Source organism: Hyperoodon ampullatus (genome assembly GCF_949752795.1).
Source record: "Hyperoodon ampullatus genome assembly, chromosome: X".
Classification (NCBI taxonomy): Eukaryota; Metazoa; Chordata; class Mammalia; order Artiodactyla; family Ziphiidae; genus Hyperoodon; species Hyperoodon ampullatus.
This window is the reverse complement of record NC_136913.1, coordinates 116,741,872-116,758,540: the sequence shown is the minus strand read 5'-3', so window position 1 is coordinate 116,758,540 and position 16,669 is coordinate 116,741,872. Positions and strand designations below refer to the sequence as shown.

Genomic DNA, 16,669 nt, shown 5'->3' with positions numbered 1-16,669 from the left:
TAAAACTTTTTTTCCTAATTTCCTGATTGAGAGATAATCTTGCCAACTGTGATAATCTGGTTACCTACCACCCTACTAACATGATTCTTATGGTAGCTCATTGATCTAATTAAGCCTCACTTATCTATCCCAGGTAAATTGTAATGCTTAAATAAACTTTTCTTGACTACTTTTCATGGAAATCTTGAATTAATAAAGAGGAAACAGGGGTCACTTTTATGGACAGTTATTGTACTGTGCAGTACTATAGTGATGTTCCAGACATCATAAAGTGTGTGTGACTTAACTTGATGACTTTTTACTAAATGCCCTGCCTACTAAAACTGCAAAACTGTCCTATATCTTTATATTATATCCTTAGTATGGAATAACAGTGCCTTCAAGAGCTACTAAGATAACATAGATATTAATAATGACAATAGTATTATTAATCAGACAATAGCACTTACTGTTTGCCAGGTGAGTTTGATGCAATTTAATTCTATTAATTCATTTAATCCCAACTAAATCATTTTGAGGTAGGTACTATTATTATTCCCACTTTACAGATGAAATAGCTGAGGCACAGAGAGGTTAAGTATCTTATCCAGGGTCACAAAGCTAGCAAACAGCAGAGCCAGGATTCATTATCAGGGCAGCTATGCCCTACAGTTCAGACTGCTAATCACCATGGAGGCTACACAATCCAGAAATTGAAGTAATGGTGGAAGTATTGGTGGAAGCTATTTCAGAACCTCGACATGAAACCCAAGTTTGGGATTCAGGGGCACAAGAACCTCAGCCTCAAAGGGTGTGAAAACCCTATGCTTCTTGGAAGATACAGATTATAGAGAAGCCTAGAAATGGAAATTTGAAGCCAAAGGGAAGAATGGGAACTGAGTCAAGGATGGGGTGGCTCTGAAGTGGATGTGTGGGGTCAGAGAAGGGGGAGGAATCAAAGATGCCTCTGGGGTTTCTGGTTTGGGATGTTTGCAAAGGGATAATGATGCTCTAGGCAGGGGTGGATAGAGCCCCTACCCAAAATGACCAGATATAAGATTTGCAAACTTCTCCCCATTTCATACGTTGCCTTTTGCTCTCTATTGTATCCTTTGATGCACAAATATCTTTAAGTTGGATGTAGTCCCATGTGTTTATTTTTGCCTCTGTTGTCTGCGATTTTGGTATCATCTCTCTCTTATTATTTCTTACAATCGCATGTGAATCTACAATTATCTCAAAATAAAAAGTGTACTTAAAAAATAGAAAAATAATACTATTAACAGTCTAAGTGAAGATTAGCTAGCTTGATCCTTCACTTTTTAGTTGTGAAAACTTGAGATCATAAAGGTATATTTAAAAAAACAGGGTAAATAAATCCACAAAATACAGGTACTTTTTTATTGGCAGTCTTATTAATCTCAAAGACATAACATATATTCTATATAAGTGAAAATCACCTGTTAGAAGATATTTTTAGATATGACTAAGAAATAAAGTAGATAGGCCATCTAAAACAATCATTTATGATGACCCACTCTTATCCTTCTTAACTTGCAACATTCAAAAGTATTGCTTTTTCAGGACATTTAATACATATAATATTGATAGCAATAAAAATCTTATGCTTTCAATGACTATATTAAAACTTAGTAAAGGTTTGATCCTTTTTGCAAAAATTAAGAAGCCTCAGCAACTAAAAATGTTCACAACTTTACAAAGAGAAAGATACCGTGTGGTACTGTAGGTACTGTATTACTCTAAACAGATGTGGCTCTTTAAATGAGAAAAAAAAATCACACACATTTTCAGTGATGTCTGAGTAACAGCTTCTGGAGTTGTTCCTTTTAGAATCTTGCCATGGAAACCACAGCTTCTACAACTGCAGTTATTGCAGAATTCACTCTTGTATCTAGTTCCTTAACTTGCTACTCTGCCTAAAATACATGCCTCAAGAGCATTCAATATTCTTTTGTGGAGGAACTTAGTGCAAGCCAACAGCCCCACGGAAGCCCTATTTTCTGAAGAAAACCATCAGATTCTTGAAGTGTTAACCCCAATCAACTTTGGGGGGCCCAAACTAGTTTACCAAAAGCCAAGTGCACTTAAAACTGGAGAGGAGAGGGGTGACAGCATTGGAGCTTGCAACCCAAAGAGCAGCATAAGAATCACGCCCCCCGAGGTGAAGAGTCTCTTCTGTTTGATATAAAAACAACGAAAGGAAAATGAACAAAACAGAAAACAGGATGCAAATTCTATCCTTCCAAATCAGTTTTTAGACTTTTATATATCCTGATATCCATTACTCTTTGACTACATTTAAAATGCTTAGTTCATCATCGATTTTTCTTTTTTGTTGTATTTCAAAGATGACTAAATGGCACATACTTGACTTACCTAAAAGAGGGAGTAAAACTGGGTAGTTGTACGGCATCACAAAGAGGTTTACACAAGTTAAAGTCGTACTGGCTTTTAAATAACCAAATGGATATCCAAGTTCATTGTATTTTCCACTGCTAGTAACAAATACCTGAGAAGATGGTGAAGTAATGTACAGTTATGACAATAAGGATTTTATGTAAAACTAAACACAGCAACATTCCATACCGACATCTCTGGCACAATTTAATTGTAATTTAAAAATGGGAATAGTTCTTTCACTATATTTATGTCAAAATATATCATACTAAAGAAGAATGTTCAGATTGCAATTCTTCTGCAAATTGTGTTAAGAAATGAAATCGTACTATGCAATAACGATTCAGAGACAACAGGCTGCATCAACAATACCCAAATATTTACTTGGTTAGCACGATGGAAAATAAGGCTGAAATACCACTAAGTGATACCAGCCATTAAAACAAAGTGACTTCTCAAAAGAACAAGTGGTGACCAGAGTGGAGACTTAGGAAAATGGAACACGCCCCTATGCCTAAAGCAAGCAATTACAAAAACAAAGCCCATTTATAGGATTATGCTAACACTCCTCATGTGTACTACTATTAAGTTTTGCTCTACTTCCCTTTTATGCCCCATTCCCCTACCCATTTATTCATTTTTCATCCAATAAATATTTATTGAGGAGTCTGTTACAAGCCAGGCACTGGTGATAATTATTTTGATGCAATTATATTGAGCAAGGAGATGCTTTGGTTCAATCTGGAAGGCACTTTCTCTCGTAAATGTTCCTGGTGGAGCAAACATTCAATAAAAATGAAAACATTAATCTTTATTCCATATGACTAGCATCTTATTCCTTATTGATATTCCTGATTTGATATGTATTATATTGTCAGGTCCCATAGACCTGATGTGCTATACTGGAATCCTCTGGCTATTATGTTTTCTTTGTGTTCCATGTTCACTCTTTGGCCCAAATCAGGGCATCAGTATGTACTTTTAGGGACCTAGACCTTTACCTTTTCCAAAGCCTTTCAGCAGGATTATTTAAGACAAAAGTCAGACCCTGATGGTGAACAGAACCCGCTTACTTTGCTAATTCTTGGTACCAGCCAAATCACCTACCAGTTCACTAAATTCTTGCTATGCTTAGCTGTAGCTAAGAATAAACCCTTCCTATGTAATGGATGCCTCCACAAAAAAATGGGTTGTGCTAAAACATGACTCACCTACTAGATTTCATGTCTTAATCTGAACGTTAATAGAAACAGATAATTGTAATAAAACATGTTGGATTTCCTCCAGTTTCCTAAGTGTGTATAATAGAAAAGGGGGAAAATCATCATAAAGGATAAAAAAGTTACGGCCAGCAAGGATCAGACCTGTAATTCCCCTGAAAGGAAAAGCACTGTTTTTTGTTCCTTTCTCACTCCCTTTCTGTCTTTACTCCCTCCCTTCCCACCTTCATACCTTCCTTCCTTCCCATAAGCCCACTGAGTTTTTCCAAATTTCTTATCCCCTGCAAATTCATAGAATTTGGGGGTTCAAAGGGATCATTAGAGACCATCTAGTCTAGAGAAAGTGTCTGATCCAAGACCACATAGCTGGTGGCAGAGCTAGGGTTAGAATCCAGTCTCCATTATGATTTTGCCAAATTTCCCAGCTCCTGGTTCATCTTATTCTTTTTCACTCCCACTAATTCATCGCATTAAACTACTCTAAACCAAAGTAACGTAAGATGCAAGAGAAAGACATATGGCATATTTGAGGGGTGCTGCAGGGATCTTAAGGATTTCTTAAGTTCCTTTGGAGAAGATTTACAAGGAAGGTGCCATATAGAAAAGAGGGTTTCATTTAGGAAAGAAGTATAGTTTATAATTTTATTTGCTTTTATTCTAAAATGTTTTTCAATTCATAAATTCAAGCCTCTGTCTTGATTTTAACTTAGTATTCTATCATCCCTATCTCTATATTTCCAGCACATTTTTGGTGTATTTTATTGAAATATAAACATACGTTCAAAAAAAGTGCATGAATTATAAGTATACAGTTCAATGAATGTTCAAAAATGAATGCATGTGTGTCATCAGCACCCAGATCAAGAAATAGAACCTAACCAGAAACCCCCTCATGTCTTTTTCTGGTCACTACTCTGTAATCCCAGGAGAAATCACTGTCCCGACTTTTAACAGAGTCAGGCAGTCTTACCTCTTTTTGAACTATATAAAGTCGAATCATATGATATGTGATCTTTTATGTCTGGCTTCTTTTGCTCAATATTATATTTATGAGATCATTCTGTTTCTTGCACTTTTACATCCTTGCTTTATGCTTGTTCCTTTTTTTTCTACCCAGTTTTAGCATCTTTGGAGAATTCAAGTAGCTTAAAGGCAACTAGTAGCAATGATTTCGCATTTTAGGGTGAACCAGATGGCAGTCTGCAAGTGTTCCTTGCGTAAGTAGAACCTAACAATTACTGATTGCTATACGGTGCTGTAGTTTAGAAATAGAACAAACATCCTTACAGTGTAGGGCTTCCTTATTATATTCAAATAAAAAGGCTGTGACTGCCACGTCCGGATTTTCACAAATTAAAATCCAAAGGTGAGTCTACTAACAAATCAGCAAGCCCTTCTGGCTGAAGTATAACCCTTGGAAGAGCCAGTGTATGTGCATTTGCCTGTGCATTTGCTTCATCCAAGGAAAATCCACACTACACTCACCAATGTGCTTTGTACTACAGGAAGAAGGGTTTGATTACATGACACAAATACATAAAGTAGTTTAAGGCTTACTTATTTATTTTTTTGGTCAAAAATATCTTGTACCGGGAATTCCCTGGTGGTCCAGTGGCTAGGACTCCCCACTTCCACTGCAGGGGGCACGGGTTTGATCCCTGGTCAGAAAACTAAGATCCTGCATCCCAATTTTAAAAATTAAAATTTTAAACATATTTTTTTAATTAAGAAAAAAACCTTGTACTTCCAATCTGTCAAGTTCCCAGTAAGGACTGAGAACATTGCTTCAGCTGAAGAATCCATAGCTAAATAGAATTACATCCTTTAGGTTAGGGATTCTTTTTTTTTAAATTTATTTATTTCCCTTATGTTTTTGGCTGTGTTGGGTCTTAGTTGTGGCACACGGGATCTTTGTTGAGGCATGAGGGATCTTTTTGTTACGGTGCACAGGCTTCTCTCTAGTTGTGGCATACAGGCTCCAGGGCACATGGGTTCTGTAGTTTGCGGCATGCGGGCTCTCTCATTGAGGCACACGAGCTCAGTAGCTGTGGCTCACAGGCTTAGCTGCCCCACAGCATGTGGGATCTTAGTTCCCCAACCAGGGATTGAACCCGCGTCCCCTGCATTGGAAGGCGGATTCTTTACCACTGGACCATCAGGGAAATCCCTAGGTTAGGGATTCTTAACCTGGGGTCCCTGGATAGGCTTTAGAGGAGTCCTCCAAATCCTCAAATACATAGGTTTCATCAGATCATACTTCCTTAAATGGCAGTGTATGGTAGGCTAGTGATTCATATCAGTCTGAAATTATTTGCTTGGCCTTGTTGCTTATTTGATAGCATTTGTGAGAAACATTATCAACAGACTCAGCTCGACTATTCCCAGATTAACCTTTGAAACTTCTTAAAACAATTTAAAGATCTCAGAGTGGTTCCAGACATTTGGCTGACAACAAAGGATAAGTACCTGCCAGCAGGTATGGGGAGACTTTCGTTCCAGGATGTACTGAGTTAAGGGTGAAGGTTCAAGTTCATATTTGTCAAAGGGAAGTTTGTCTATTACCATTGGCTCACAATCTACACAGGAGAACCTCACAACAGGATGAGATGTTCGTGGAGGCTAAAAAACAAGAGGGGAAAATATAATCCGTTATCAAGAGAGTTTACGTTTGTGACAATTCTGCCACCCTTTTATGTTTTGTTAAACCATCGCTGAGATACAGACTACTGTTTTGAGAAAGATGAATTGAGAAAGGTAAATTATAACACTCATAACTACGGTTTCAGGGAAGTAAAAAATAAAACTGTTTTGAATATTAAGAACTCTGAAATTCAGATCCACTTTGCAACCTCCAAGGACTACCTGTCCTTCACTCCTTTGTACCATGAGGTTTCAGACAGGCCAGACACTGCTAGGGAAGAAGAAATCCATGAAGCTTTCTAATGAGGTAATGACAGAGCTGGAGCCACTAATAAGCAAGGTGAACAACTGTAAAGGCATGGAAAAGGCAAGATAGAGACTGAAAAGGAGCCCGTCACAACTCCACAGCCTGGTTGAAATTTTCTTTGCAGCTGAATTTTTACAGCATTTCTCACACCCACACACTTCCTTGAACAGCTAGAGCTGGGGATGCTTTTGGCTGGGCTGAAAGGCCTGTGTACCTGGGGTACCAGAGCAGATTGATGGAGCAGCCATTTTATTAATGGCTTTAGCTTGTGGGGATGGAGAGTACCAGAGAGAGAAATGGCGTCAGCAAGGGCAAATGGAGAGAAAAAGAGACAGGACAAGTTCCAGGGTCAAGAGTGAGATGTGGCTCTACCTGCTCTTGCTGAGAGATCTGTAAGGCTGATGTGAATACGACAAAACACCTGTTTCCTTCATAAAGGGGAAAAACATGATCATTTGGTTTTATGATTTACAAACCTACAAGATGTTTTGGAAGCTGAGAAAAATAGCCTTCCAATGTGCTTTTAAAGCTGAAGCTACGAGCTATATGTGAGTTTCCTGAAATTCCTTCTATTCCGGTTTTTTTAAAAAAAATTTATTTTAATCAAACTTTCAAAATATTTCTGGCTTATTAGATTTAAATCTATAAAAAGACATGAGTGGGGACTTCGCTGGTGGTGCAGTGGTTAAGAATCCGCCTGCCAGTGCAGGCGACATGGGTTCGAGCCCTGGTCCAGGAAGATCCCACATGCCGCGGAGCAACTAAGCCCGTGCACCACAACTACTGAGCCTGCACTCTAGAGCCCGCGAGCCACAACTACTGAGCCCACGTGCCACAACTACTGAGCCTGCACACCTAGAGCCCGTGCTCCGCAACAAGAGAAGCCACCACAACGAGAAGGCCACGCACCGCAATGAAGTGTAGCCCCCGCTTGCTGCAACTAGAGAAAGCCCGCGCACAGCAACGAAGACCCAATGCAGCCAAAAATAAAATAAATTAATTAAAAAAAATAGAACTTCATAAAAAAAAAAAGACATGAGTGAAATCCTGTCACCAGCAATAATGAAGCAAATTTGTAACGAAAACATTCAGTCTGGGGTTTGAAGGGGCTGAGAGTAACTGGGCCCTGAGGTCTGACAAGCGTGCCACCTTGGTGTCCCAAGGGATGGGATTAGGAGACAGAGCCTCACCCCTGGCAGGGGCTGAAGATGGCTCTTCAGTCGTACATTCAGGCCTTTCATGGCCACCTCTGAAAAAAATGAAGGAGCCTCAAAATAGCAATCCAGGAGAAAATGCAGTTCATGTCAGAAATGTCTAAAACCTAGATAGACTATAGATTAGCTGAACCAAGAAGGTACTGGAAGAGCAGTGACCATTTTGTGCCCCCTCCGTCACTCAAGGATTACTCTGGCCTTTTTATATTGGCTGCGGGGAGGGAGGAAGATGAAAGGGAGAGTGGGTTTCATATGGTTTCCCTTATTACTAGATTCCGCGCCTTCCCCCGTCCCAAGCCAATTCATGTGGTGCTAGGAGCCACTACAATATCAAACCCTCTTCCACCAAATACAGTGAATAAAAAGATAAACCCTTGCTTAGAGATCATTTTTTAAATATTGCTTAATTACGCATTGTTGAAAGGTGCATTGCCAAGGAACTCAAGTCCACTGATTACAAAAACATGAGAAGTAGGCCCACAAAGTCCCACTACATGTCTAATGGCTCCCTCGGAGGAAGTAGAATGACCTCTGCTTTGAATATGTTTCTAGAACCTATACAAGGTGCAAACTAAGATCTAATTTCCAGGGGATGTACATGAAAATCAATGCCTGCCCTTTTTAGAGATTGTGTTTACCAAGTAAATCAAGTCAGCGGCTCTGGCCCTGAAATAAAAACCAAGTCACAGATTGCAACAGCATCAAAAATAACACTATTTTAACATCTGAAGAGGGCAGGTCAAGTGGCAAAGGCAACTAAAAGAAAGAATGCCAGAACAGAAAGGAGGTCCTCTCTTGCTTTTAGGTACAAGCTAGACTTTCCAGTAAGAAATAGAAGGCACAACTTAAAAGCTTCCAAGCTATTTTAAAAGGTTCTCTGCAATCAACTAATTGAAAATCCAGAATGATGTTTACCTTTTTGTTTTATGACACTTACTAGTGAAGGTAAATTCTGATCTGGCCAAAAAGATTCTGGAATTGGCCAATGTCCAACAGGAACACCAGTCTTAGAGTTAGGTCGCACATAAATGAGCTTATGACAGCTATGCCATGGTTGAGCAGCAAATGAATTGCTTGGCCTGGATGAATCCATAAGTCCATCTAAAAGTTAAACAAAAGACAGACTAAGGCATGAATTTCCTTTCACAGCCTCTGATCTTCTTGTACAGATTTTTCAGTTAAAAGCAAAGTACAAAACAAAGCCAAAACAGTGATTCATGAAAGATGGAAGTAAAAGGTGACTCTACTAGGATTTCTGAATGTTCTCTCTAGCAACTCTTTTCATCATCTAATCCATCCCCTCTAATCCAACATCCTGCCCCCCCAATTCCTTAATTACAACCAAAATATGTAGTTATATGGAAAACTGTTACAAAGTTAGTTTTAAATTTTCTGAGATTTGGACACATAAATTAAACACACTAAACCACAACAGATATTTTTCCAAATTAGGCAAATGAAATTGTTCATTCCCTGGTATAGTTTTACATTTTTGAATCTGACAAAATAGGTCATAAATTCTATTTAGATTTTCTATTTCCAACTAGATGAAAAAAAGTATTCTTTACTAAACAGTTAGACCCAATGACCACAAAGGCAAATTCACCAAAAGGTAGAAGGAATGCTGACAACACAATCTGTGTATATAGTTGGGGAGGGAACACAAAGCAAATGCATCACGTTTATGTGGACTAATTCATTATAGTTTGCCCATCCCATCATTAAAATCCCATGGAAACTGGGCATTGTATAATGCTGAATAATATATCCTGAATGAATTTTAATTATTTGAACTAGCATATTTCATTTGCCCCCGGAAAACAGGGCAAGGCAGAGTTACATAACCTTTAATGGGATGATTCATTAGTCTAAATTATATTTTTAAAAGATATGTGTTACTAGTCCCCTCGACCAGGAAGCCTACACAACCCACTAAACCAACCTTAGCCACTGGGGACAGACACCAAAAACAACAGGAACTACGAACCTGCAGCCGGCAAAAAGGAGACCCCAAACACAGTAACATAAGCAAAATGAGAAGACAGAAAAACACACAGCAGGAGAAGGAGCAAGATAAAAACCCACCAGACCTAACAAATGAAGAGGTAATAGGCAGTCTATCTGAAAAAGAATTCAGAATAATGATAGTAAAGATGATCCAAAATCTTGGAAATAGAATAGACAAAATGCAAGAAACAGTTAACAAGGACCTAGTAGAACTAAAGATGAATCAAGCATCGATTAAAAACACAATAAATGAAATGAAAAATACTCTAGATGGGATCAATAGCAGAATAACTGAGGCAGAAGAACGGATAAGTGAGGTGGAAGATAAAATAGTGGAAATAACAAATGCAGAGCAAAATAAAGAAAAAAGAATGAAAAGAACAGAGGACAATATCAGAGACCTCTGGGACAACATTAAACGCACCAACATTCGAATTATAGGGGTTCCAGAAGAAGAAGAGAAAAAGAAAGGGACTGAGAAAATATTTGAAGAGATTATAGTTGAAAACTTCCCTAATATGGGAAAGGAAATAGTTAATCAAGTCCAGGAGGCACAGAGAGTCCCATACAGAATAAATCCAAGAAGAAATACGCCAAGACACATATTAATCAAACTGTCAAAAATTAAACACAAAGAAATCATATTAAAAGCAGCAAGGCAAAAACAACAAATAACACACAAGGGAATCCCCATCAGGATAACAGCTGATCTCTCAGCAGAAACTCTTCAAGCCAGAAGGGAGTGGCAGGACATAATTAAAGTGATGAAGGAGAAAAACCTGCAACCAAGATTACTCTACCCAGCAAGGATCTCATTCAGATTTGATGGAGAAATTAAAACATTTACAGACAAGCAAAAGCTGAGAGAGTTCAGCACCACCAAACCAGCTTTACAACAAATGCTAAAGGAACTTCTCTAGGCAAGAAACACAACAGAAGGAAAAGACCTACAATAACGAACCCAAAACAATTAAGAAAATGGGAATAGGAACATACATATCGATAATTACCTTAAATGTAAATGGACTAAACGCTCCCACCAAAAGACACAGATTGGCTGAATGGATACAAAAACAAGACCCATATATATGCTGTCTACAAGAGACCCACTTCAGACCTAGAGACACATACAGACTGAAAGTAAGGGGATGGAAAAAGATATTCCATGCAAATGGAAACCAAAAGAAAGCTGGAGTAGCAATTCTCATATCAGACAAAATAGACTTTAAAATAAAGACTACTAGAAGAGACAAAGAAGGACACTACATAATGATCAAGGGATCGATCCAAGAAGAAGATATAACAATTGTAAATATTTATGCACCCAACATAGGAGCACCTCAATACATAAGGCAAACACTAACAGCCATAAAAGGAGAAATCGACAGTAACACAATCATAGTAGGGGACTTTAACACCCCACTTTCACCAATGGACAGATCATCCAAAATGAAAATAAATAAGGAAACACAAGCTTTAAATGATACATTAAACAAGATGGACTTAATTGATATTTATAGGACATTCCATCCAAAAACAACAGAATACACATTTTTCTCAAGTGTTCATGGAACATTCTCCAGGATAGATCATATCTTGGGTCACAAATCAAGCCTTGGTAAATTTAAGAAAATTGAAATTGTATCAAGTATCTTTTCCGACCACAATGCTATGAGACTAGATATCAATTACAGGAAAAGAGCTATAAAAAATACAAACACATGGAGGCTAAACAATACATTACTTAATAACGAAGTGATCACTGAAGAAATCAAAGAGGAAATAAAAAAATACCTAGAAACAAATGACAATGGAGACACGACGACCCAAAACCTATGGGATGCAGCAAAAGCAGTTCTAAGAGGGAAGTTTATAGCAATACAATCCCACCTTAAGAAACAGGAAATATCTCGACTAAACAACCTAACCTTGCACCTAAAGCAATTAGAGAAAGAAGAACAAAAACATCCCAAAGTTAGCAGAAGGAAAGAAATCATAAAAATCAGATCAGAAATAAATGAAAAAGAAATGAAGGAAACAATAGCAAAGATCAATAAAACTAAAAGCTGGTTCTTTGAGAAGATAAACAAAATTGATAAACCATTAGCCAGACTCATCAAGAAAAAAAGGGAGAAGACTCAAATCAATAGAATTAGAAATGAAAAAGGAGAAGTAACAACTGACACTGCAGAAATACAAAAGATCGTGAGAGATTACTATAAGCAACTCTATGCCAATAAAATGGACAACCTGGAAGAAATGGACAAATTCTTAGAAATGCACAACCTGCCAAGACTGAATCAGGAAGAAATAGAACATATGAACAGACCAATCACAAGCACTGAAATTGAAACTGTGATAAAAAATCTTCCAACAAACAAAAGCCCAGGACCAGATGGCTTCACAGGCGAATTCTATCAAGCATTTAGAGAAGAGCTAACGCCTATCCTTCTCAAACTCTTCCAAAATATAGCAGAGGGAGGAACACTCCCAAACTCATTCTACGAGGCCACCATCACCTTGATACCAAAACCAGACAAGGATGTCACAAAGAAAGAAAACTACAGGCCAATATCACTGATGAACATAGATGCAAAAATCCTCAACAAAATACTAGCAAACAGAATCCAACAGCACATTAAAAGGATCATACACCATGATCAAGTGGGGTTTATCCCAGGAATGCAAGGATTCTTCAATATACGCAAATCAATCAACGTGATACACCATATTAACAAATTGAAGGAGAAAAACCATATGATCATCTCAATAGATGCAGAGAAAGCTTTCGACAAAATTCAACACCCATTCATGATAAAAACCCTGCAGAAAGTAGGCATAGAGGGAACTTTCCTCAACATAATAAAGGCCATATATGACAAACCCACAGCCAGCATCATCCTCAATGGTGAAAAACTGAAACCATTTCCACTAAGATCAGGAACAAGACAAGGTTGCCCACTCTCACCACTCTTATTCAACATAGTTTTGGAAGTTTTAGCCACAGCAATCAGAGAAGAAAAGCAAATAAAAGGAATCCAAATTGGAAAAGAAGAAGTAAAGCTGTCACTGTTTGCAGATGACATGATACTATACATAGAGAATCCTAAAGATGCTACCAGAAAACTACTAGAGCTAATCAATGAATTTGGTAAAGTTGCAGGATACAAAATTAATGCACAGAAATCTCTGGCATTCCTATATACTAATGATGAAAAATCTGAAAGTGAAATCAAGGAAACACTCCCATTTACCATTGCAACAAAAAGAATAAAATATCTAGGAATAAACCTACCTAAGGAGACAAAAGACCTGTATGCAGAAAATTATAAGACACTGATGAAAGAAATTAAAGATGATACAAATAGATGGAGAGATGTACCATGTTCTTGGATTGGAAGAATCAACATTGTGAAAATGACTCTACTACCCAAAGCAATCTACAGATTCAATGCAATCCCTATCAAAATACCACTGGCATTTTTCACAGAACTAGAACAAAAAATTTCACAATTTGTATGGAAACACAAAAGACCCCGAATAGCCAAAGCAATCTTGAGAACGAAAAATGGAGCTGGAGGAATCAGGCTCCCTGACTTCAGACTATACTACAAAGCTGCAGTAATCAAGACAGTATGGTACTGGCACAAAAACAGAAAGATAGATCAATGGAACAGGATAGAAAGCCCAGAGATAAACCCACGGACATATGGTCACCTTATCTTTGATAAAGGAGGCAGGAATGTACAGTGGAGAAAGGACAGTCTCTTCAATAAGTGGTGTTGGGAAAACTGGACAGGGACATGTAAAAGTATGAGATTCGATCACTCCCTAACACCATACACAAAAATAAGCTCAAAATGGATTAAAGACCTAAATGTAAGGCCAGACACTATCAAACTCTTAGAGGACAACATAGGCAGAACACTCTATGACATAAATCACAGCAAGATCCTTTTTGACCCACCTCCTAGAGAAATGGAAATAAAGACAAAAATAAACACATGGGACCTAATGAAACTTAAAAGCTTTTGCACAGCAAAGGAAACCATAAACAAGACCAAAAGACAACCCTCAGAATGGGAGAAAATATTTGCAAATGAAGCAACTGACAAAGGATTAATCTCCAAAATTTATAAGCAGCTCATGCAGCTCAATAACAAAAAAACAAACAACCCAATCCAAAAATGGGCAGAAGACCTAAATAGACATTTCTCCACAGAAGATACACAGACTGCCAACAAACACATGAAAGGATGCTCAACATCTTTACTAATTAGAGAAATGCAAATCAAAACTACAATGAGATATCATCTCACACCAGTCAGAATGGCCATCATCAAAAAATCTAGAAACAATAAATGCTGGAGAGGGTGTGGAAAAAAGGGAACACTCTTGCACTGCTGGTGGGAATGTGAATTGGTACAGCCACTATGGAGAACGGTATGGAGGTTCCTTAAAAAACTACAAATAGAACTACCATATGACCCTGCAATCCCACTACTGGGCATATACCCTGAGAAAACCATAATTCAAAAAGAGACATGTACCAAAATGTTCATAGCAGCCCTATTTACAATAGCCCGGAGATGGAAACAACCTAAGTGTCCATCATCGGATGAATGGGTAAAGAAGATGTGGCACATACATACAATGGAATATTACTCAGCCATAAAAAGAAATGAAATTGAACTATTTGTAATGAGGTGGATGGACCTAGAGTCTGTCATACAGAGTGAAGTAAGTCAGAAAGAGAAAGACAAATACTGTATGCTGACACATATATATGGAATTTAAGAAAAAAAAGGTCATGAAGAACATAGGGGTAAGACAGGAATAAAGACACAGACCTACTAGAGAATGGACTTGAGGATATGGGGAGGGGGAAGGGTAAGCTGTGACAAAGTGAAAGAGCGGCATGGACATATATACACTACCAAACGTAAGGTAGATAGCTAGTGGGAAGCAGCCGCATAGCACAGGGAGATCAGCTCGGTGCTTTGTGACCGCCTGGAGGGGTGGGATAGGGAGGGTGGGAGGGAGACGCAAAAGGGAGGGGATATGGGAACATATGTATACATATAACTGATTAAATTTGTGATAAAGCAAAAAAAAAAAAAAAAAAAAAAAAAAAAAGAAATATCCCTAGAATTTTAACAACAAAACAAATACTGTAAATTATTTAAGGCAAATGTATCATGATATGTAGTCATATCAAACGGACTTCTCTGCTCTTCAGTACAATAAACCACAGAATGTTAAACTTTAAAAAAAAAAAAAAAAAAAAAAAAAAAAAACAATACATGGTACTGGATGACATGTTTATAGCATGGCTAATAAAGATGATTTGAAATAGAAAAAAAAAAAAAAAAAAAAAAAAAAAAAAAAAAGATATGTGTTAGTGATTTGAGTCTCATTTTTTTCTCCAATATCATTTGATTTACTTAAGCATTACTTTAAACAAGTAATTACTTTAGAGCAGGGGATTTACTGCGGCCCATGGAGCTCTAAAAAATACATGTAGTGCTTCAGGGGACCAAGACACCCCCTCTAAAGTTGAGCTCAGAATTCTGGGGATGTGCATTTTTCTGAGGAGAAATTTCTTAGCTTTCATCAGAATCTCAAAGGTTAAGAACTCTGGACAAAGGGGAAATGGAGCTAGAAAGAATGTCTGAGCTATTTACGTGACAGCATCTAATTGGTTTTCAGTAGGAAAGTTCCCCGTTCACATGAAGGTAATGAACACAAAATTATAGACCTGAGTGGTCAATCGTTACCAATATAACATGTCCTTCCTTTACAACTAATTTAATTACTTTAAAATGGGCTGTGAAGCCTCAGTCTTCTACAGCAGGTGGTTTTTGTTGTTGCTGTTGTTTTTGGGGTTTTTTTGTGTTTTTTTTTTTATTTGGCCACATGGCATGTGGGATCTTAGTTCCCTGACCAGGGATAGAACCTGAGCCCTCGGCAGTGAAAGCCTGGAGTCTTAACCATTGGACTGTCAGGGAAGTCCCTACAGCAGATGTTTTTAAATTGGAGTCCAAGAACCCCTGAAATGAAATGCAAAATTATGTGTGTATGTGTTGCCCATGTCCATTTTCCTGGGGAGAGGGGTCTCTATTTTTTCTAATAGCTTCTCAAAGTGTTCTGGGGACTAAATAGCAAAAAGGTCAGGAACCACAGGATCCACTGCTTCAGCAAGAAATGTGGGTCTTTGTGCCCCTTTGCACTTACTCCCTTTGCTTCTCCAGGCAGCTACCACTAATTGTGGCCACAGTGTTTAAAATGTATGGATCAGATCAGACAAGCACTGTGGTGATGATGGAGTCTAGGTACACATATGTATGTATGTGTGTGTGTGAACCAACAGGAATGAGGAGAAGCGATGGCCTGGAACAGAGCTCTGAGGAAGACGTGCAATGGGGTATGATTCGCTTTCCCAATACAAAAGTAGCTCTGCTTTCATATTTTGAGATGTTGAAGTTTCCATAAAATCTCATTTGAAGAGAAAAGGTTCTGCAGTTAAAAAGTGGCCAGGAAAATACTGGTGTAGGATCTTATAGAATATTAGCAGTTCCTGGCTAAACATCCACAGATTTCATCAAGATAGCTTGGCACGTTTGGCGCTCACAAGACCAAAAGCAGATGGCTGGTTAAATAGCACTCTGTAGTCAATATCTCCAGATATTTCATGAATAGAGAAGTGAAGAATTCAGTGTCATCCCAAGACTGGGACCAGGAATATGAAATGAGTAGGGCAAAGGGGAATTTTCTGAGGAAGTTTTGACATTGAATTAAAGCTAGAATTTGGCTAGCTGAAATGTATCCACAGGCAATGAATGAATGGTAGTTGTTTGGATGGATGTTTGTAACCACTTGATTGT

At 38.1% G+C, this 16,669-nt stretch overlaps 1 protein-coding gene across 1 annotated transcript in view; it reads right to left on the bottom strand.

Moving 5' to 3' along the window:
* The window catches only part of LOC307069810 (integrator complex subunit 6-like), a gene marked incomplete at both ends in the record, with an annotated part of 41,095 nt that overhangs the window by 418 nt on the left and 24,008 nt on the right, over window positions 1-16,669 (bottom strand). The window contains 3 exons of the mRNA XM_079728120.1: window positions 2,377-2,509; window positions 6,084-6,236; window positions 8,716-8,879. Of these exons, the coding sequence (XP_079584246.1) occupies window positions 2,377-2,509; window positions 6,084-6,236; window positions 8,716-8,879 (450 nt within the window). The remainder of the gene's footprint in view (window positions 1-2,376; window positions 2,510-6,083; window positions 6,237-8,715; window positions 8,880-16,669) is intronic.